At 44.9% G+C, this 23,413-nt stretch overlaps 1 protein-coding gene across 4 annotated transcripts in view; it reads left to right on the forward strand.

Annotated features, from left to right (window-relative positions):
• Positions 1-23,413, forward strand: part of LOC129706782 (solute carrier family 12 member 7-like) — a 286,498-nt gene that overhangs the window by 250,197 nt on the left and 12,888 nt on the right. For 3 of the 4 annotated variants that reach the window (XM_055651265.1, XM_055651273.1, XM_055651291.1), the window contains exons 21-23: positions 2,159-2,266; positions 18,729-18,836; positions 22,771-22,946. In XM_055651265.1, coding sequence (XP_055507240.1) covers positions 2,159-2,266; positions 18,729-18,836; positions 22,771-22,946 — 392 coding nt within the window. The remainder of the gene's footprint in view (positions 1-2,158; positions 2,267-18,728; positions 18,837-22,770; positions 22,947-23,413) is intronic. The other variant, XM_055651281.1, reaches the window with a different exon arrangement.

The raw sequence follows: 23,413 nt of genomic DNA on the forward strand, positions 1-23,413 counted from the left end.
TTATGCCAGTTGGAAGAGTGGGCTGAAAGATGGCAGATGGAGTTTAATGCTGATAAGTGTGAGGTGCTACATCTTGGCAGGACAAATCAAAATAGGACGTACATGGTAAATGGTAGGGAATTGAAGAATACAGGTGAACAGAGGGATCTGGGAATAACTGTGCACAGTTCCCTGAAAGTGGAATCTCATGTAGATAGGGTGGTAAAGAAAGCTTTTCGTGTGCTGGCCTTTATAAATCAGAGCATTGAGTATAGAAGTTGGGGTGTAATGTTAAAATTGTACAAGGCATTGGTGAGGCCAATTCTGGAGTATTGTGTATAATTTTGATCCCCTAATTATAGGAAGGACGTCAACAAAATAGAGAGAGTACAGAGGAGATTTACTAGAATGTTGCCTGGGTTTCAGCAACTAAGTTACAGAGAAAGGTTGAACAAGTTATGGCTTTATTCTTTGGAGCGCAGAAGGTTAAGGGGGGACTTGATAGAGGTCTTTAAAATGATGAGAGGGATAGACAGAGTTGACGTGAATAAGCTTTTCCCACTGAGAGTAGGGAAGATTGAAATAAGAGGACATGATTTGAGAATTAAGGGACAGAAGTTTAGGGGTAACATGAGGGGGAACTTCTTTACTCAGAGAGTGGTGGCTGTGTGGAATGAGCTTCCAGTGGAAGTGGTGGAGGCAGGTTCGTTTTTATCATTTAAAAATAAATTGGATAGTTATATGGACGGGAAAGGAATGGAGGGTTATGGTCTGAGCGCAGGTATATGGGACTAGGGGGGAATATGTGTTCGGCACGGACTAGAAGGGTCGAGATGGCCTGTTTCCGTGCTGTAAATGTTATATGGTTATTTACTGGGAAACGTCTTCTCATTTTGCACTGTACAATTGTTGCTTTGCATGATGACAATAAAAAAAAATAAAAAGGATGATAGGTTGGGATGGGGGTGTGGTGAAGATGGGGCTGAATGGGCTATTCCTGATCATAAAACATAATTATCCCCAATTGTATTAAGATTGTTTATTGTGTGTTGTTTATTATTACATGTATGGCTGCAGGCAACGACATTTCGTTCAGACCGAAAGGTCTGAATGACAAATAAAGGGTTCAATTCAATTCATTTCAAAGATGCAAAATTATATGTATTGGCAGCATCAGAACTTCTCTGGCCAATGAAGGATTTACTCATCCCACATGCAATTAATTGTTCAATCATGTTAGGTGCTAGTGTATCTTGAAGACACTAATCTGAATTTATAGCAGAGTCCCATGTGAAGGGAAAAAAGTCACCAGCACACAGCTTGCCGTTCCACAGGCATTTGCAGATGTAATGTATACCCAATGCATCAGGCGATAATTAAATAATAATAATAATAATAATTAATAAGTACCCACCATTATCAGGCGATAATTGAAAAAGGACCCAGCCTGCAAAGGCAGTTACTACCAAGATGAGGTTCAACTATTTTACATTTGGAGGGATGGGTTGGGGCAGCCTGAAATGCATTTTGAGACAATGGACATTGAAACCCTTGTCAGATGTAAAACCCTTGTTTACATATGTTGGAGGATTTGGATCTGTTTTAGGTCACTACGGATGCCGGACTTAATTTGAAATAATCATTTCTCAGACAGTTGTCCTTTTTGATTGCAGGACCAAAATGTGGCAGGAATGTATTTTTCTGTTGGGTCAGGCCTGGACCATCTGTATGGACCTGGTCCATTCAGTTACATTTTCTCTTGCCATTATCTCAATTCTGTGACTTAGATGCCATTATCTAACAATAATTTATCAATCTTAAATATTTTGTTTGGCAAAGCAGTTTGAGAAAATAGAACATCACATTTCTATTTTACTTGGTATGAAGTGGAATATCCTCACTATAATTTTAAGATTATATACTATTGTTTTTGGATGCTCTTCTCTCTATCTTCCCTGTAATGCACTACACAGCATCTTGAAGGTCACAAGGCCACAAGCGATAGTAGAATTAGGCCATTCGGCCTATCAAGTCTACTCCGCCATTCAATCATGGCTGATCTATCTACCCCATAATCTCTGACCCCTGTCCTAATCAAGAAGGTCCTGAATTGAAGCTAATACCATGGGGTTTGTTACTTCATGGAGACTTTGAGCCAATTTATATATTTAATTTCCAGCTCGACAATGATATTTCAGCCTTCACATATGAACGGACCCTGGTGATGGAGCAGAGATCCCAGATGCTGAAACAGATGCAACTCTCTAGGAATGAGAGGGAACGTGAGGTAAGCTTCAATTAAGTGTCCAACGAAATGTACATAATGTTATATGAAAAAGGTTTTGTACTCTCTGTCCTGATGCAGGGATTTTACAGATGCTGCCTGACCCGAATGCCTCCAGCATTTATTCTTTGCTTTGAAATCCCAGTTTTTCTTCTTGATGCTGAGATAATGTCTGAATTAAATAGAGTTTGCATGCAGGTTCATTGTATGCAGGTGAATTCAGAGTTATTACTTGTAATTCTAATATGACAATTTAAAAATATTTCACTTCATTTCTACTAACAATAAAACCTTGTCTTTATGGCATTCCCTTCAGGAAGCCTCGGAGGTCTGTACCCCAAAGAAGTAATTTTCAACCTCAATAAAGTTTTGACTTTGTATTGTTTCTTGCAAGAATATTGTTGCAAAGAAAAGTTACGGTAATAAGCGAGTTCGGTATTCCGTAAAACTCAAGGAATCATGGAATTCGTCAGAGTTCATTCGCGAAATGACAGATGTGATTAGTTTAACATTCCACGGGGAGTGCCGGAGCTTGCACGTTGGTTGCAGAGGTGGGCAAAGTTCCCCAGTCCCTCCCTCCAGTCTGGGGCGGTGGGGGGGGGAGGGTTTGTCCTAGCGCTGGGGAGTTATTGCGGAGATGGGGTGTTCAGAACCAGTAGTGAAGCCGCGATAGCGAGTTACTCTCTCCCCGTCCCTCTCCCCATCCCTCTCCCCATCCCTCTCCCCATCCCTCTCCCCGTCCCCATCCCTCTCCCCGTCCCTCTCCCCGTCCCTCTCCCCATCCCCCTCCCCATCCCTCTCCCCATCCCTCTCCCCATCTCTCTCCCCATCCCTCTCCCCATCCCTCTCCCCATCCCTCTCCCCATCCCTCCCCCCATCCATCTCGCCCTATCTCCCTCCCCATCCCTCTCCCCATCCCTCTCCCCCCCCCTCTCCCCCCCCCCCTCTCCCCCCCCCCTCTCCCCACCCCTCTCCCCATCCCTCTCTCCCTCCCTCTCTCCATCCATCTCCCCATCTCTCTCCCCATCCCTCTCCCCATCCCTCCCACCATCTCTCTCCTGCCACCTCACCTTTACCCGCAGACACGCGTCGGTCTGTAGGAAGGTACAGCAGATGCTGGTTTACACCCAAGGTAGACACAACGTGCTGGAGTAACTCAGCGGGACAGGCAGCATCTTTGGAGAAAGGGAATAGGTGATGTTTTGCCAGAGATGTTGCCTGACCCGCTGAGTTACTGCAGCATTTTGTGTGTATCCCCTGACTGGTGCTCGGCTTTTGCCAGCACCGAGGGGGTTAACCGACCGCCACTGGATAAGGTGAGACGGTCCCTGGCCCATCGGGGAATGGGTTCCTCGGGGGTTGGAGCAGAGTTGAGCTAGCGTTAGCGCTTCTTCTCCACGCTAGCTGTAAGCCTGGGGCCGCCACTGCTCAGGGCCAGTGTTCTGTCAGTCCATGGTCACCCCGGACATCTCCAGCTGCCCCAGGACAGGGATGGAACACTCAGGAGGGGAGGGGGACAATAGTGAGACCCCGCTCACAAATCTGCCTCCTGGGGTTATGCAGGAGAGGGGTGCGTGGTTTGCCCCTGTATAATAACCCTATATAACCCGGGAGGGCAGCCTGAGTGAGAATGCTGAGGGGGACTGGACCGTGATTCATTAGACTGTCACTGCTGAGATTTCTGCATGGACCAGTGGAGAAGGGAGAACTAGTGTCGCTAACTCCAGTAGCAATTCAACAGCGCTCACAGTGCCGGTGATCCTGAGTACTGATGAAACGCAGGTCTGCATACACGCAACAGCTCAGCTGCCGAGAATATTTATCTCTAGTGACCTATGACCTGGGCATGTGCAGTCGGAATACCGAACTCGCTTACACCTTGGAAGCATTTTTTCAATGTAACTTTATACAATGTGAGCAATGCTGACAAGGCCTTCTGCCTACAGAGACATCTGCCTGACCCACTGACCTCTTCCTGCAGTTAGTTATTTTGCTCAATAAAGGGCCTGTCCCACTTTCCCGAGTTATTCACAAATTCCCCCGAGTTTTCAAACTCGCAGAATGTTCGTAACGAGTCCGTAGGAGGCCGTAGGAGTTCATAGAAACATAGAAATTAGGTGCAGGAGTAGGCCATTCGGCCCTTCGAGCCTGCACCGCCATTCAATATGATCATGGCTGATCATCCAACTCAGTATCCTGTACCTGCCTTCTCTCCATAACCCCTGATCTCTTTAGCCACAAGGGCCACATCTAACTCCCTCTTAAATATAGCCAATGAACTGGCCTCAACTACCTTCTGTGGCAGAGAATTCCAGAGATTCTCCACTCTGTGTGTGAAAAATGTTTTCCTCATCTCGGTCATAAAAGATTTCCCCCTTATCCTTAAACTGTGACCCCTTGTTCTGGACTTCCCCAACATCGGGAACAATCTTCCTGCATCTAGCCTGTCCAACCCCTTAAGAATTTTGTAAGTTTCTATAAGATCCCCCCCCCCCCCAATCTTCTAAATTCTAGCGAGTACAAGCCGAGTCTATCCAGTCTTTCTTCATATGAAAGTCCTGACATCCCCGGAATCAGTCTGGTGAACCTTCTCTGTACTCCCTCTACAGCAAGAGTTCGTGGATATATCGTAGCGGCTCGTTATGCCAGCCGTAGGTACTCGGGGCATCAGATGAAAAATGTCCACAAGTAAAAAAAATAGCCCCGAGTACCTACGGCTGGCATAACGGGGAGATTCAGCGAGACCTGGGTGTCATGGTACACCAGTCATTGAAGGTAGGCATGCAGGTGCAGCAGGCAGTGAAGAAAGCGAATGGTATGTTAGCTTTCATAGCAAAAGGATTTGAGTATAGGAGCAGGGAGGTTCTACTGCAGTTATACAGGGTCTTGGTGAGACCACACCTGGAGTATTGCGTACAGTTTTGGTCTCCAAATCTGAGGAAGGACATTATTGCAATAGAGGGAGTGCAGAGAAGGTTCACCAGACTGATTCCTGGGATGTCAGGACTGTCTTATGAAGAAAGACTGGATAGACTTGGTTTATACTCTCTAGAATTTAGGAGATTGAGAGAGGATCTTATAGAAACTTACAAAATTCTTAAGGGGTTGGACAGGCTAGATGCAGGAAGATTGTTCCCGATGTTAGGGAAGTCCAGGACAAGGGGTCACAGCTTAAGGATAAGGGGGAAGTCCTTTAAAACCGAGATGAGAAAAACTTTTTTCACACAGAGAGTGGTGAATCTCTGGAACTCTCTGCCACAGAGTGTAGTCGAGGCCAGTTCATTGGCTATATTTAAGAGGGAGTTAGATGTGGTCCTTGTGGCTAAGGGGATCCGAGGGTATGGAGAGAAGGCAGGAACGGGATACTGAGTTGGATGATCAGCCATGATCATATTGAATGGTGGTGCAGGCTCGAAGGGCCAAATGGCCTACTCCTGCACCTAATTTCTATGTTTCTATATCCACGGACTCCTACGGACTCGTTACGAACATTCTGCGAGTTTGAAAACTCGGGAGAATTAGTGAATAACTCGGGAAAGTGGGACAGGCCCTTAACCGTGCTGACTGATTGCAGTTGGTTAAAAACAGGCGCAGTAATTAACAAATACCATGAGTCATTTCGGGAGTTGAGTGGTCAAGTGAGCTTAGTTTTGCCTTTGGTGTGATAAGACAGTATTTTGATGTGGCATTGTCTGAAATAACTGTGTTCTAAATCATGTTCTTGTGACTATTTATTTAGGGAGTTGCTGGTTTTAGCTGAAGTGGCTATTGTATGTATCATTCTGACAAGTCAAGTCGTCAAGTTTATTTGTCACATACACATACGAGATGTGCAGTGAAATGAAAGTGGCAATGCTCGTGGACTTTTGTGCAAAAGACAAACAACAAAACAACCAAACAAATTATAAACACAATCATAACACACATATTCTTTTACATAATAAATAATGGAAGGATAAACGTTCAGTAGAGTTAGTCCCTGGTGAGATAGGCGTTTACAGTCCGAATGGCCTCTGGGAAGAAACTCCTTCTCAACCTCTCCATTATCACCGCATGGCAACGGAGGCGTTTGCCTGACCGTAGCAGCTGGAACAGTCCGTTGCAGGGGTGGAAGAGGTCTCTCATGATGTTATTTGCTCTGGAATTGCACCTCCTGTTGTATAGTTCCTGCAGGGGGGTGAGTGAAGTGTTTGAGTGTTTGGATTGATGATCTAGTCAGACACTTTGGGGTGGAAAGCAAAGTGCTGAGGCTTCCAGGGTTGTCTCCTCCTCACTGCCATCTTTTCCTATTTTTGCAAAGCATAATGTTCTCCTTGATTTGATACTTCCCAAAAGCCTACAAGCCATCTGACTTGACTGTCTCCACAACCCATCTGCGATATGTGATGGAGAGTGCAGTGGAGAGATAAGATTTTTTTGGCCTTCCATCACAGCAATGTGATGGATGTGTATGTAAAATGTAAATTATGTTGTGTCTGTAGTCTATTTGTGTGTAATGTATGGCTGCAGAAACGGCATTTCGTTGGACCTCCAGGGGTCCAAATGACAATTAAATTGACTATTGACTATTGACTATTGATATCACAAATCACATAGTCCATGTCCTATGACGAACCCCTCTCCTGCATAACCCCAGGAGGCAGATTTGTGAGCGGGGTCTCACTATTGTCCCCGTCCCCTCCTGAGTGTCACATAGTCCATGTCCTATGACAAGCCTGTAATTATTCAAAGAATGAAACGGGTTTGCTTTAGAACAATATTTTTCTCAACTCCAAGACATTTCAAAATGTCCTGCAGCCAATGGAATGTTTTTGAAGGGTGACCACTATAGGGACACGAGAAAGAGCTGGAACAGTAGCATGGAATGTCAACGAAAAGTACTCGAGTAATTCAGTGGGTCGTGCAGCATCTCAGGAGAACATGGATTTGGGACGTTTTGGGTTGGGACCTTTCTTCAGATAGATATGCTCATTTTAAAATGTCTGAAGAAGAGTCTCAACTCGAACCATCCCCTGTCCATTTTCTCCTGAGATATGGACTGACCCACTGGATCGGTCCAGCACCTGGTGCTTTTTTTGTAAACCAGTAACTGTATTTCCTTGTGTCTCCACCGTGGAATACAAGTTTTACGAAGATCAGTTTGCACCACTTTTTCACACAGAGAGTGGTGAATCTCTGGAACTCTCTGCCGCAGAGGGTAGTCGAGGCCAGTTCATTGGCTATATTTAAGAGGGAGTTAGATGTGGCCCTTGTGGCTAAGGGGATCAGAGGGTATGGAGAGAAGGCAGGTACGGGATACTGAGTTGGATGATCAGCCATGATCATATTGAATGGCGGTGCAGGCTCGAAGGGCCGAATGGCCTACTCCTGCACCTAATTTCTATGTTTCTATGTTTATATAGCACCTTCCCCATCCTTGATATATTAATGAAGTTAGTTTGGAGATACAGTGTGGAAACAGGCCGTTCGGCCCACCGAGTTCGTGCTGACACTAGCAATATCCTACACAGTAGGGACAATTTACTGAAGCTAATTAACCGGGTACAGACATCACCTATAATCACGATTGAACCCTGTTTCTGGTGCTGTACAGCAGAAACTCTACCGCTGTGCTACCATGCCTCCCAGTGGTGGTAGTGGCACCATTGCATGCTAATGTCTGCCGTTTTGTACACAGAATTACATTAACAACATTAACAACAATTGGACAAAGATAGGAGCCAAGAAATGTTATATTATATTTTAATGGTGTGTAAACAGTATTGTGTAACATCTTAAAACTGTCCTTTTTTGCAAATCCCATAAACACGTTGTAGTTTATTGGCCTAATATAATTTGTCAGAGCTCCAAACAAATCCTTAAAGAAACATACCACTATATAAGCAACACTCTTTTGGCCACAAGAGTGTTACTGATTACGAAATGGATGTTGCAGTGATGAGAGCAGGTGGACAATGTGTTCCAAGGGATTAGAGAGACCTGTGCTCGTTGGTGAAGCACAGTAGCTGCAGGAGGTAAGTATCTGTGCATGAGGCCACAAAAATCAAATTGGCCACGTCATTTATTTCCATGGAGCGCTCTATGAGATGATACCACACAAGTGCACTCTTAGAATTCATAGATGTTGTGGAAACCTGTAGTTTCAAGAAATCTGCATGGGTCTGCATCAGTGCTTCGTGGACTGAAGGAAAATGGTTGAAGTCTTGTTAGTATGGAATTTCATGGCTTTCCTAATGCAGCAAGATTCAAGATTCAAGAAATGTATTGCCATGTCAACAAGTTGATAGGAATGTGTCTTGGTTCGCTCTCAGACAGATACAATACAGTACAATACAACCACCACATACACCACAATAAATAATACAGACAATACCGTACAAAGGACAATATATACAGGAAGGACAGTACCCAGCAGCGTCATGTTAAACGTAAGTGCAAGTGCAAAAGAAAGTGCAAAGTGATTAGTGCAAATTCAAATATCTGATGGCTTGGAGGTAGGTGCTGTCTCTGAAGCGAGATGCTTTACTTTTAATGCTTCTATATCTCCTTCCTGATGGGAGGAGATTAAAGAGGTAATGTGCCGGGTGAAAGTGATTTGCTATGATTTTGTTGGCCTTTCTGGTGAGTCTTGTTGAGTAAAGTGATGTCACTGAGGGAAGTCTGCTGCAACCGATGATCGTAGAAGCTCGGCGCACTATTCTCTCCAGCCGAGTCTTATCCTGCGAGGTTGTGTGGCCATACCAGACAAGCATGGAGAATGTGAGTATGCTTTCTATCGTAGACCTATAGAAGTGGGTCATGGCTGGTTGACCGACCCTGAATTTTTTAAGCTGCCGCAGGAAGTCGCTGGTGGCACTTACTGATTATAAGACTGGTGTTAGAATCATAGAAACATAGAAACATAGAAATTAGGTGCAGGAGTAGGCTATTCGGCCCTTCGAGCCTGCACCGCCATTCAATATGATCATGGCTGATCATCCAACTCAGTATCCCGTACCTGCCTTCTCTCCATACCCTCTGATCCCCTTAGCCACAAGGGCGACATCTAACTCCCTCTTAAATATAGCCAATGAACTGGCCTCAACTACCCTCTGCGGCAGAGAGTTCCAGAGACTCACCACTCTCTGTGTGAAAAAAGTTATTCTCATCTTGGTTTTAAAGGATTTCCCCCTTATCCTTAAGCTGTGACCCCCTTGTCCTGGACTTCCCCAACATCGGGAGCAATCTTCCTGCATCTAGCCTGTCCAACCCCTTAAGAATTTTGTAAGTTTCTATAAGATCCCCTCTCAATCTCCTAAATTCTAGAGAGTATAAACCAAGTCTATCCAGTCTTTCTTCATAAGACAGTCCTGACATCCCAGGAATCAGTCTGGTGAACCGTCTCTGCACTCCCTCTAAGGCAATAATGTCCTTCCATGTTGAGCTCCCATGATAGGGATTGATGTATGGTGGTCCCGAGGAACTTAAAGGAGGTGACCCTCTCAACCACCTCTCCATTGATGAAGAGAGGGAGGAGGGGGGTGGCCCTCTTTCTGAAATCAACAACCAGCTCCTTAGTTTTTGAGATGTTAAGTATGTGGTTGTTGTTCTCACACCACCTTACTAGCTCCTCTACTTCACTATGGTAAACGGTTTTGATGTTATTAGTAATAAGACCTGCCACAGATGTGTCATCTGCAAACTTAAATAACAAGACAGAGTCAGAGTGTGAACAGCAACAATGTGTGTGTACAGAGTACAGAAGAGGTGATAAAACGCAACCGTGGGGGGTGCCAATGTTCAGCAGTGAACAGAAATCTAAGATGTGTCAGAAATCAGCACTAACAGCCCGGAACAGTCTTGATGCTAGAAAAATGACAGGGGCCATGAGCTTGGAACCTTGGTCATAAGAAAGTAATCGAGGCACATGTTTGGCTGCATTAAGGCCACAGGAGGATGGCGAGCACCAGCACAGTTTCAAGGGAAATTGGTCATGCTGATCATTCTGAGAGAAAGGGTACTGTAGTTGAGTCATGTTGGTGTACAATATCATTGCCAACTGGGGATATTTTGATGGAAACATTGCGCGAACTCATAATGAAAAGACGAGAGTTAGATTTTCAGAGGTATTCTCAGTCGTCATTGCTCCACGATGGAGTAAGTCTACTTTAAAGTTTTAGTTAGTTACAGCAGTGTTTATGTAACATTCAACTCCAGCTGATAGGAAGACAGAAACAACTAGCCGATTATTTGGTTGGATGTTGAGGTGAGGAGCAACCAGATAATTAAGCATGAAAGACAGAGATTCAATCTCCTGCAAAAAAAGAACCGGTCTGCATTTTCAATGAAGAAGCACAGGACAGAACACCATTAAGGTGTCTCGATGAATTTACGACACCAATTGCATGATTGGTGAAAATATCATTGGTCAAAAACAAGAAGGATGCATGGGACAGGTACAATATAGGCATCTGGGATCAAGTGCATCCCTGGTGCAGTTTTGGGAACTAAGGAGTAAATTGGAGATCAGAAGGGCAAAAAGGGGCCAGGGTAGCATTAGGTATGTTGTAAATACATAAAGGGGAAAGGGGTAACTAGAGAGGGAGAGTGGAACCTTTCAAGAATCAAAGCGGTCACCTTTGTGTGTAGCCACAGGAGATGGGCAAGGTCCTCAATGAGTATTTCTCCTCTGTATTTACCAAGGATAAAGACAGTAGGACGGAGGAACTTGGGGCAGTCAATGGAAGTGTCTTGAGAACAGTCAGTGTTACTGTCGAAGAAGTACTGAAGGTACTATTGTGTATGAAGGTAGACAAACCTCCAGAGCCTGATCAGATATATCCAAGAACATTGTGGCAAACTACAGAGGAAGTTGCAGAAGCCCTGGTTGAAATTTATGAGTCGTCTATATATACAGGAGAGGTGCCAGAAGACTGGAGGTTGTGTCTCACAAATCTGATTGATTTTTTTGAAGACATGACAAAAACGGTTGATGAGGGCAGAGCTGTAGATGTTGTGTACATGGATTCAGTAAGGCGTTCGACAAGGTTTCGCATGGTAGGCTGTTCTGGAAGGTTAGATCACATGGGATCCAAGGAGAGATAGCTGAATGGATAGCAAATTGGCTTCATGGAAGGAAGCAAAGGGTGATGGTGAGAAGGTTGCTTATCGGACTGGAGGCCTGTGATCAGTGGTGTGCCTCGGGTTCGGTGCTGGGCCTGTTACTGTTTGTCATCTACATCAATGATTTGGATGAGGACATACAGGGCAAGATTAGCAAGTTTGCTGATGAAAAGAGTTAGTGGTTTTGCAGATAGTGAAGATGGTTGTGAAAGATTGCAGCAGGATCTGGATCGATTGGCCAGGTGGGCTGAGGAATGGTTGATGGAATTTAATACAGAGAATTGTGAGGTGTTTCATTTTGGGAAGTCTATCAAGGGCAGGACCTACACAGTAAATGGTAGGCCTCTGTGGACTGTTGTAGAGCTGAGGGATCTTGGAGTACAGGTGCAAGGTTCCTTGAAGGTATAGTCGCAGGCAGATAAGGTGGTCAAAAAGGCTTTTGGCACATTGGCCTTCATCAGTTAGAGTATTGAGTACAGAAGGGAGGTCATGTTGCAGTTGTATATGACGTTGGTTAGACTGCATTTAGAATATTGTGTTCAGTTCTGGGCACCATGTTATAGGAAAGATATTGTCAAGCTTGAAAGGGTTCAGAAAACATCTACGAGGATGTTGCCAGGACTAGAGGGTGTGAGCTATAGGGACAGGTTGAGTAGGCAGGGTCTCTATTCCTTGGAGTGCAGGATGATGAGAGGAGATCTTATAGAGGTGTATAAAATCATGAGAGGAATAGTTCGGGTAGATGCACTGAGTCTCTTGCCCAGAGTATGGGGAATTGAGGACCAGAGGACATAGGTTCAAGGTGAAGGGGAAAAGATTTAATTGGAATCTAAGGGATAAGTTTTTCACACAAATGGTGGTGGTGTATGGAACAAACTGCCAGAGGTTGTTGAGGCTGGGACTATCCCATCGTTTAAGAAACGGTTAGACAGGTACATGTATAGGACGGGTTTGGAGGGATATGGACCAAGCGCAGGCAGGTGGGACGAGTGTAGCTGGGACATTGTTGGCCAGTGTGGGCAAGTTGGGCCGAAGGGTCTGTTTCCACACTGTATCACTCTGACTGTATCATAGCACCGTTAAGAGGTCCGGTCCATCTGGAGAAATTTACAAACCTATATATACAAGAAATGTGACTAATTCTGTGTAAAATTTGATGTGTATCAAAACACACAAATATGCATGGGCAGAAATATGCTTATCACAATTTAGAAAGGTTTGCCGCATGCAGGTTACACAAATTGGGTTGTTCGTTTCACCAATCGAGGTGTTGATGCATAGATCAATTCTGTGTTGGCTGTGAAGTGGAGTTCCTTGCACTTTAGTGCACCTCTGTTTTACAAAAGGAATGGGATCTCAACTTTTTGTCTGCATTGGTTGGAGACTAGGTTACATCTCTCCAGTGTCTGCTGCAATAAAGGATCCCTGCACATCACACCCTGCACGTCACTGACTGACTGTCATTCCAAAGCTCACGTATCCGCTAATGGGTCTTATTCAAGCTTTTCGCTATTTAACAAGCTGTGAATGATTACACGGCCAAAAGTCACGTCATTTAGTTGTTCCTGATGGTATGGAACACATTGTTCCACTTGTTTTACTTACCAGACATCTAGCACTGTTCGTCAATCAAGGAAGTCTGGTAGCCACAACAATAATTCAAAATTGCAATCACTTTCCTGCTTTTTGCCATATATTTCTACAATACAGAAAAGGTCAAAGCTCATGTGTAATTTTTGCTAATCTCAGAATGGAGATCAAATATCCAATGGCGGCAATTACATTTTTGTTTGCTTATCGGATTCCCTGTGCGTAAGGGATGTCTATATTAGTTCAGAATTATGGTAACTTTGAGGTTCAAGTTCAAATTGTGTCATCATAACAATGACTACATTCCGTAAGGACTTGTTGGCTCCAAAGAGCTTTAGAATGTCCCAAGGTTGTCAAAGACACTATAGAAATAAAGGTATTTTCTAGATGGTTTTGCACAAGTTTCTCTTCTGAATTTCTACATAATCTAGTTCACCGAAAATATGCTGATGTTAATTTGGTGTGTCCAAATTCCTGTTCTGTCTTCTCTGAATCTTCCACCTATCCACTATGCATCTTCCTCTGATCCTGCTGATTGAGGATCTCAAAGTATCTGTCCATGGGCACTATACCCTGATTCTGACTATCCGCAGTTCCTGCAGATTTCTAATAAATGAGCTATCTATACAATAACATGGACTGTATTGGATGTAGAGGAGGGGTTCCAGGGGGGGGGGGGGGGGGGGGGGGGGGGGGGGGGGGGGGGCCACAGGATGTCTGGCGTAGAGAGAGAGAGAGAGAGAGAGAGAGAGAGAGTTAAGGGGGCGAGATCTGGGGGGGAGAGGAAGGAAGGAGGGTCAGCGCTCCTCGGACAACATCACCCCGCTGCCTTGGCCGTTGAGAATGCCTCGCCACCGCATCCCTCCTCCGCCAGCCAACGGGGCCGAGCGTTGCAGCTCAAAGATCCTATAGCTATAGTATCTATGGTGCAGCTGCTTCAGAAGTGTCGGAGCGAATGACGGGCGCTGAACAGCGAGCGACAGCGGCTTCATCTCCTCCTCCTCCCGGATCCCGCAGCCGCCCTGATAAGGGCCGCTGCTTGCAAACCCGCGCTTTCAATACAAACCCTCCCGCACGCCGAGGCCGGGAGGAGGGAGGGAGGGGGAGACCTCGGCGTGCCCTTATCAGGGCGGGCAGAGTGCGGGAGGAGGAGAAGATGGAGCTGCTGTCGCTCGCAGTTTAGCGCCCGTCATTCGCTGCGACCCTTCCTCACCCCGCACCTAGTATCTTTCCCACGCAATACAGCCGTCACCGCCGACACAAAACGTTGCGTTCCTTTTGTCCAGAGATGCTGCCTGACCCGTGGAATTACTCCAGTTTTTTGTGTCTATCTTCGGTACAAACCAGTATCTGGTTGCCAAGCCGGGCAAAATTACTCGGTGTTTAGTTGCCTGGCGGCGCTTTGAGTGGTCAATGGCACCCGGGCAACAGTTAATTTCGAGCCCTGCCATTGTGACGTCATCATCGAGACCATCTTGTTTATTTATTAAGTTATTTGAGAATTGTGAACATTTTCATAAATAACTCGAGAAATAATGCATGAAATTTTCAGATGAGGCAATTTTTGATTTCACGCGATAAATCTCTACCGGAATATGTAAAAACTTTACAAATTTTCCTGTTAGCGCGTCGTTTCTTTCAAGTAGATGTGATCACACACAAACAAATAAATATACGCGCGCGCACACACACACACACACACACACACACACACACACACACACACACACACACACACACACACACACACACACACACACACACACACACACACACACACACGATCAGAGTTTTATAGTTATATAAGGATAGTTGGACTATCAATCTAATCACCATATAATTCAAGGGATAAATTAGCACTTTTTGTGATATTTACAAATTGTTTGATGTGATATTGACACTAAACAGTCTCGTAAATAGCAAATTATGATTTTTCCAAATTTGATACAAAAAGGTTCTATTTTTAATTCTTCCCACTGATTTCTTGAGGTGTCCAAACATCACGTGTTAATCTGGCTGAGACTAAAGTTGAACCTGCTACAAAGAAAATCGCAGAACAGAAGTGATAGTTTTCTGTGCAGGGTCAGAGGCTGAGGGGAGACCTGATAGAAGTGTATAAAATTATGAGAGATTTAATAGGAACTCGAGGGGTAACTTTTTTACACAAAGTGTATTGTGTGCATGGAATGAGCTGCCAGGGGAAGTAAATGAGGCAGATATTAACGCAACATTTAAGAAGCATTTAGATAGGTACATGGATAGGATAGTGAAGAAAGCTAATGGAATGTTGGCCTTCATAACAAGAGGATTTCAGTATCGGAGTAAAGAGGTTCTTCTGCAGTTGTATAGGGCTCTGGTGAGACCACATCTAGAGTATTATGTCCAGTTTTGGTCTCCTAATTTGAGGAAGGACATCCTTGTGATTGAGGCAGTGCAGCGTAGGTTCACGAGATTGATCCCTGGGATGGCGGGACTGTCATATGAGGAAAGATTGAAAAGACTAGGCTTGTACTCACTGGAGTTTAGAAGGATGATGGGGATCTTATAGAAACATATAAAACATATAAAAGGACTGGACAAGCTAGATGCAGGAAAAATGTTCCCAATGTCGGGTGAGTCCAGAACCTGCGGCCAGTCTTAGAATAAAGGGGAGGCCATTTAAGACTGAGGTGAGGAAAAACGTTTTCACCCAGAGAGTTGTGAATTTGTGGAATTCCCTGCCACAGAGGGCAGTGGAGGCCTAGTCATTGGATGGATTTAAGAGAGAGTTAAATAGAGCTCTAGGGGCTAGTGGAGTCAAGGGATATGGGGAGGAGGCAGGCACGGGTTATTGATAGGGAATGATCAGCCATGATCACAATGAATGGCGGTGCTGGCCCGAAGGGCCGAATGGCCTCCGCCTGCACCTATTTTCTATGTTTCTATGATAGGTTTAGAAGGATATGGGCCAAACGCAGGCAGGTGGGACTAGTGTAGATGGGGCATGTTGGTTGATGAGGACAAGTTGGGCTGAAGGGCCTGTTTCCATGCTGTTTGGCTCTGAGTCATTGATAGGGTAGATTGTCCGAACCTTTCCCTCACGGTAGACATTTCAATGACTAGAGGGCATAGCTTTATGGTAAGAGTAGCAAAGAGTAGCAGAGGTGAAGGTTACATTTTCTAACACGAGTGGTGAATGCATGGATCCACTGCCAGGGGTTGTAGTGCAGGCCGATAGGATAGTGCCATTTAAAGAGGCTTTTTGACGCACGTGGATATGCAGGGGATGAATGAATATGGATGAGTTGCAAGCAGCGGAGGTTAATTTGACTTGGCATCATGATTGGCGTGGCCACTGGGCTGTACTATTTTACATTATTCTAGGAATAATACAGGTGCAGGATCAGTTCATTCCTAGGAGGAAGAAAGATTCCAAGGGGAGTAAGGGGCGACTGTGGCTGACAAGGGACGTCAGGGACAGTATAAAAATAAAAAGGGAGAAGTACAACGTAGCAAAGATGAGCAGGAAGCAAGAGGATTGGGTAATGTTTAAAGAGCAACAGGACATAACTAAAAAGACAATAGACAATAGATGCTTTCTGGATGCTTTCAAGAGAGAGCTAGATAGGGCTCTTAAAAATAGCGGAGTCAGGGGATATGGGGAGAAGGCAGGAACGGGGTACTGATTGGGGATGATCAGCCATGATCACATTGAATGGCAGTGCTGGCTCGAAGGGCCAAATGGCTTGCTCCTGCACCTATTGTCTATAAGATGAAATAACCGCATATTTGGATAGCAGTAACAGGATCGGTCCGAGTCAGCACGGATTTTCGAAGGGGAAATCATAGAAACATAGATAGAAACATAGAAAATAGGTGCAGGAGTAGGCCATTCGGCCCTTCGAGCCTGCACCGCCATTCAATATGATCATGGCTGATCATCCAACTCAGTATCCTGTACCTGCCTACTCTCCATACCCCCTGATCCCTTTAGCCACAAGGGCCACATCTAACTCCCTCTTAAATATAGACAATGAACTGGCCTCAACTACCTTCTGTGGCAGAGAATTCCACAGATTCACCACTCTCTGTGTGAAAAAATTTTTTTCTCATCTCGGTCCTAAAGAGATTTCCCCTTTATTCTTAAGTTTTGACCCCTTGTCCTGGACATCCCCATCATCGGGAACAATCTTCCTGCATCTAGCCTGTCCAACCCCTTAATAATTTTGTGAGTTTCTATAAGATCCCCCTTCTAAATTCTAGTGAGTACAAGCCAAGTCTATCCAGTCTTTCTTCATTTGAAATTCCTGACATCCCAGGAATCAGTCTGGTGAACCTTCTCTGTACTCCCTTTATGGCAAGAATGTCCTTCCTCAGATTAGGAGACCAAAACTGTACGCAATACTCCAGGTGTGGCCTCACCAAGACCCTGTACAACTGCAGTAGAACCACCCTGCTCCTATACTCAAATTATTTTGCTATGAATGCTAACATACCATTCGCTTTCTTCACTGCCTGCTGCACTTGCATGCCTACTTTCAATGACAGGTGTACCATGACACCCAGGTCTCGTTGCATCTCCCCTTTTCCTAATCGGCCACCATTCAGATAATAGTCTATGCTTGACTAATCTTCTGGAATTTTTTGAGGATGTAATTAGGAAAATGGACAAGGGAGAGCCAGTGGATGTAGTGTACCTGGACTTTCAGAAAGCATTTGATAAGGTCCCACATAGGAGATTAGTGGGCAAAATTAGGGCACATGGTATTGGGGATAGAGTGCTGACATGGATAGAAAATTGGTTGGCAGACAAGAAACAAAGAGTAGGGATTAACAGGTCACTTTCAGAATGACAGGCAGTAACTAGTGGGGTACCGCAAGGCTCGGTGGTGGGACCGCAGCTATTTACAATATACATCAATGATTTGGATGAACGTTTACAAGTTTAATTCCCCGGATGGCAGGACTGTCATATGTTGAGAGAATGGAGCGGTTAGGTGTGTACACTCTGTAGTTTAGAAGGATGAGCGGGGATCTTATTGAAACATATAAGATTGTTAAGGGTTTGGACATGCTGGAGGCAGGAAACATGTTCCCGATGTTGGGGGAATCCAGAACCAGGGGCCACAGTTTAAGAATAAGGGGTAAGCCATTTAGAACGGAGACGAGGAAACACTTTTTCTCACAGTTGTGAGTCTGTGGAATTCTCTTCCTCAGAGGGCGATGGAGGCCGGTTCTCTGGATTCTTTCAAGAGAGAGCTAAATAGGGCTCTTAAAGATAGCGTAGTCAGGAGACATGTGGAGAAGGCAGGAACGGGGTACTGATTGGGGATGATCAGCCATGATCACATAGAATGGCAGTGCTGGTTCGAAGGGCCAAATGGCCTACCCCTGCACCTATTGTCTATTATATTTTCACATTTACAACTGATTTTTCCTCACTATATAAGTATTGCTCTTGTAATAAACATTTACATAAACCATAATATATTTTGAAGTTGCTTTCTTTTCATGGCACTGGCTGCTTATGTGCCACTCAAGGGGAACATAGAAATTACTCCTGGGTCTCTTTAGATTGCTACTAAGAATTAAGAAATAGGAAATGATCTTGTCATAATGGCGCTGGAGATGGAGATAGAATGCACCCAGTGCATCAGTGCACCCACATCCTACCGAATTCATAGTAAATTGGTGGTCCTTGATCTATGAGATGAGAAGTGGATATTGCTCACTGTTGTTAATTTTGCTGACTAACCTGAGTGTTTGCTTCTACTAATGACTCCCTAAATCTTAGATTCAGGGCATTACTGATGAGTCTCGTGGTGCTACGATAAGGAAGAATTCGGCTCGGCCATCTTTGGAATTCCAGGCCATGGATCTTGAAGATGTTCCTAAAGAAGAGGTAGTCTAAGCCTCCCAGGACTTCATATTTCCTTTTCCATCTCCCTCCTGTTCCCTCTGTCTATCTTTCTATTGCCCTTATGCACTTTCTATGTCTAGTACTCAGAACATTTAAGAGAAGAAATTGTTAGGAAATGGTAAATCTCTGAGAAGTTTCTAAAGGGGTTCCACCCAAATGCCATTCTTATACAATATACAATAAGGATAAGGGGGAAATCCTTTAAAACCGAGATGAGAAGAACTTTTTTCACACAGAGAGTGGTGAATCTCTGGAACTCTCTGCCACAGAGGGTAGTCGAGGCCAGTTCATTGGCTATATTTAAGAGGGAGTTAGATGTGACCCTTGTGGCTAAGGGGATCAGAGGGTATGGAGAGAAGGCAGTCACGGGATACTGAGTTGGATGATCAGCCACGATCATATTGAATGGCGGTGCAGGCTCGAAGGGCCGAATGGCCTACTCCTGCACCTAATTTCTATGTTTCTATGTAATATTTTCCAGTTTGATATAATTACTACCAGGAAGGTAGTAATGATATCAAACTTCCTGGTAGTAATATCAAACTGGAAAACATTGTATAGGGATGGCATTTGGGTGGAAATAAAATGAAACAGAAAAAGTTGTTATCATATGATAATACATAACACTAAAGGATACACTTACGGCTAATGCATTATTTGGAAACGTGTATGATATTAGGCTGATTATGGGTATATTCAATATGATGGAAAAAAATTAGGTATTTATTTAGTAGCCAATAGCCTTGACTAAAAGAAAAAAAATATTCTGGGCGACTACATGGTCTGGACAACACTGATAGGATAGTGATAACTGATTTAATCATTAGGTTCCACATGGTAGGCTGCTCTGGAAGGTTAGATCGCATGGGATCCAAGGAGAGATAGCTGAATGGATAGAAAATTAGCTTAATGGATGGAAGCAAAGAGTAATAGTGGAAGGTTTCAGACTAGAGATCTGTGACTAGTGGTGTGCCTCGGGTTTTGGCGCTGGGCCCATTGCTGTTTGTCATCTATATCAATGATTTGGATGGGAACATGCAAGGCATGATTAGCAACTTTGCAGATGACACTAAAGTGGATGGTATTGCATATAGTGAGGATGGTTGTGAAATATTGCTAGATCAGCCATGCTTGAATGGCGGAAGAGACTTGATGGGCTGAATGGCCTAATTCTGCTCCTATCACTTATGATCTTATAAAAGACAGAACGTACACAGTGAATGGCAGGTCGGTGAAGAGTGTTGTAGAGCAGAGGGATCTGGGAATGCAGATACATAGTTTCTTGAAAGTGGCATCACAGGTAGACAGGGTGGTCAGAAAAGCTTTTGGCACATTGGCCTTCATCAGTCAGAGTATTGAGTATAGAAGTTGGGAGATAATGTTACCATTGTATAAGAGATCGGTGAGGCCACATTTTGAGTATTGTATCCAGTTTTGGATCACCATGTTACAGGAAAGTTGTTGTGCAGAGTGGTGCATAGATTTACGAGGATGTTGCAGGGACGAGAGACCTACAGGGAGAGATTGTGCAGGCTAGGACTGAATTCCTTCAACCGCAGGAGGGTGAGGGGTGTCTTACTGAGGTGTACAAAATCTGGTAAATTTTTTATAGATAAATAGATCTGGTAAACGCAGAGTCTGTTGCTCAGAGTGGGGGAATCAAGAAGCAGAAGACACATATTTAAGTGAAGGGGGAAAGATTTGATAACACCGAGTGTTGGGTATAGGGAATTAGCCTCTGGAGAAGGAAGTTGAGGCAGGCACTATCATATCATTTAAGAGACGTTTGAACAGGTACATGGATAGGATAGGTTTAGAGGGTTATGGACCAAGTGCAGGCAAGTGGGACTAGTGTAGATGGGGCATATTGGTCAACGTGGGCAAGTTGAGATGAGGGGCCTGCTTCAACGCTCTGTCTCTATGATTTAAAATATATTTAGTATGGTTAATTGAATAGCTCTTTTAGGTATTTTCATACAGGTGCACAACCTTTTATCCGGTGTTCTGGAAACCGAAAAACTCCGAAAACCGGCCATTTTTCCAGGATGTCGTCTGCACACCAAAGCTCGCGTTTGGCGCCAAACGTGACCCGAAACGACCCACGGTCAACCCTGGTCTGTACTACTGTAGCGGCTGCCTCCTCCCCGGAGACTAGGGAGACACTTAACCATCTGTAAATCATTGCTTAAATGTTAGTCAGTTAGTTTGGAGGGCTTTTATGTGAAGGGGGGGGTGAAGGGGTAAACTTTAATTCTTAGTCCCCTACCTGGTCGGAGAGGCGGGGAGCGGTCAATGCCTTACCGGGTCGCCGTGCAGTAAGCTCCGCAGCGCTGTGGCCGCCAACTCCCAGCTGGGGCTGCGGGCGTCCGGCCGCGGGCGGCGCCGGTTGTAGCTCCGACCCCGGCAACTCTACCCCTGGCTGCGCGGCGCTCCAAATCCACCGCCGCCCGCGGCCGGACGCCCGCAGCCCCAGCTCCGCGAATGTTGGGAGTCGGCGGCGTCGCAGCGCTGGGATACCAGCGGGGAGCGGGCAATGCCTTACCGGGTCGCCGTGCGGTAAGCTCCGGAGCGCTGTGGCCGCCGACTCCCAACATTCGTGGAGCTGGGACTGCGGGCATCCGGCCGCGGGCGGCACTGGATTTGGAGCGCCTCGCAGCCAGGGGTAGAGTTGCCGGGGTCGGAGCTCCAACCGGCGCCGCCCGCGGCCGGACGGAGCCCCCAGCTCTGCGATGTTGGGAGTCGCCGACCAGGTAGGGGACTAAGAATCAAAGTTTTCCCCTTCACCACCACCACATAAAATCCCTCCAAACTAACTGATGCAATGATTTACAATGATTCCCCGGTCTCCGGGGAGGAGGCAGTCGCTCCAGACTTTTCAAGCCGCCCGCGCTACCTACCTAATCTACGCTAAAAATCTTCCATTCGGAAATCCGAAAATGTCCGAAATCCGACAAGTGTCTGGTCCCAAGGCTTTCGGATAAAAGGTAGTGCACCTGTAATAAGTTGAATATGTTGACTGAGCTACAATCAAGGATTAATCTTCATGTTGTTCAGCCAACTACAAGTGTACAGCAGGTCTACCCTGAACCTGCTCTGTTTTATTCCCCTTGGTACCAATGCGCCTCACGTGAGGGAAGCCGTTTTCCTGTTTCCATAAAATACTGCGGTTGGTAGGGATTTGTATTATGAAAACAGAAAATGCTGAAAATACTCAACAGGTCAGGCAGCATCCATCAGGGTTTAAAGTGCAGAAGAGATTAAATAACAAAGGGATCATATTTGCCTTCATTCAGCAAGCACTGATATTTGTCTTTGGATGTGGCGGCTTTTAATCTCTCTAATTCTGAGAAAAGGTCAGAAACCTGAACCACTTTTCTCTCATCCTCCAGATTTGGGTATTGCAGCGTTTTCTGTTTTCTGTTGTGTAATCCTTTCATGTCTACATTTGTTAATTAAATGCAAATGCCTGCGTTTGATTCCTGCGGATCTGAGCCCAAAACTGGGTGTCCATTGAAGTAACTGGACAATTTGTCCTCAAGCCAATACAAATGTGGCACCACATTGTTGGCCCGGTGATCGTCCCATTGTGGCAATTCATGAAACTGAATGAAATATGTTTTAGTGGTTTGTGGGCAAGCACCAGTTAAAACGGCCACAAAACTGTTGCGTTTCTTTGAAGATTTTTTTAACGTGATTTTTCCTCCACAAAGAAATGAACGCCCAATCTGGACTGGGTCTAGATGTGACATCAGTTCTACATCATTTGGGTAGTTCTTGATGTCTTTGGAGGATCTAAGAAAAGGGAGGAAATGCCCATATGCAAGAAAAAGTTGATCACTTCGGCCCATTATCATAGCTCTCTGACTCCCAAGGTCATGCCACTTCAATGACTTTTACTCTATTTGTCGTCTCTTAGGCCCAGCTGATACATGACAAGAATGCAGCAGCTCACTCCTCTGCGACTGACAGGCTTGCAGTTCCTTCAGAAAGAGTGCACATGACCTGGACTAAAGAGAAAATCATAGCAGAAAAGAACAAAAATAAAGAGCCTCTAGCATCAGAAGGTGTGAGAGATATTTTTAACATGAAACCGTAAGTTGCTTTCAGTTTTATTTCCAAATGGGCACATTGCATTTAGCCTCATTAATTACTTGCTTTCTTGTTGAGAGCGATCTGTTTGGTGAACTGAATATCATTTTGAGTTTGTCGGCACTGTTTTGAGAAGACCTTCTGTTGCCAAGGTTTTTTTTGAGAATCGACGTCAATAGACAATAGGTGCAGGAATAGGCCAATCGGCCCTTCGAGCCAGCTCCGCCATTCAATGTGATCATGGCTGATCATCCACAATCAGTACCCCGTTCCTGCCTTCTCCCCATATCCCCTGACTGCTATCTTTAAGACCCCTATCTAGCTCTCTCTTTAGTTAAAAGGCACCAATAGCTCAAACTGTTTTCCTAATCTTAATGAACCTTGGGCAATTGGCAAATAGGAGAGATGCCAATGGTGATCTGGTAATTGATCTTTTGTATCTGGAATACCTATCTGGAATTGGGAAAGGT

The sequence above is a fragment of the Leucoraja erinacea genome, chromosome 2 (genome assembly GCF_028641065.1).
Source record: "Leucoraja erinacea ecotype New England chromosome 2, Leri_hhj_1, whole genome shotgun sequence".
Classification (NCBI taxonomy): Eukaryota; Metazoa; Chordata; class Chondrichthyes; order Rajiformes; family Rajidae; genus Leucoraja; species Leucoraja erinaceus.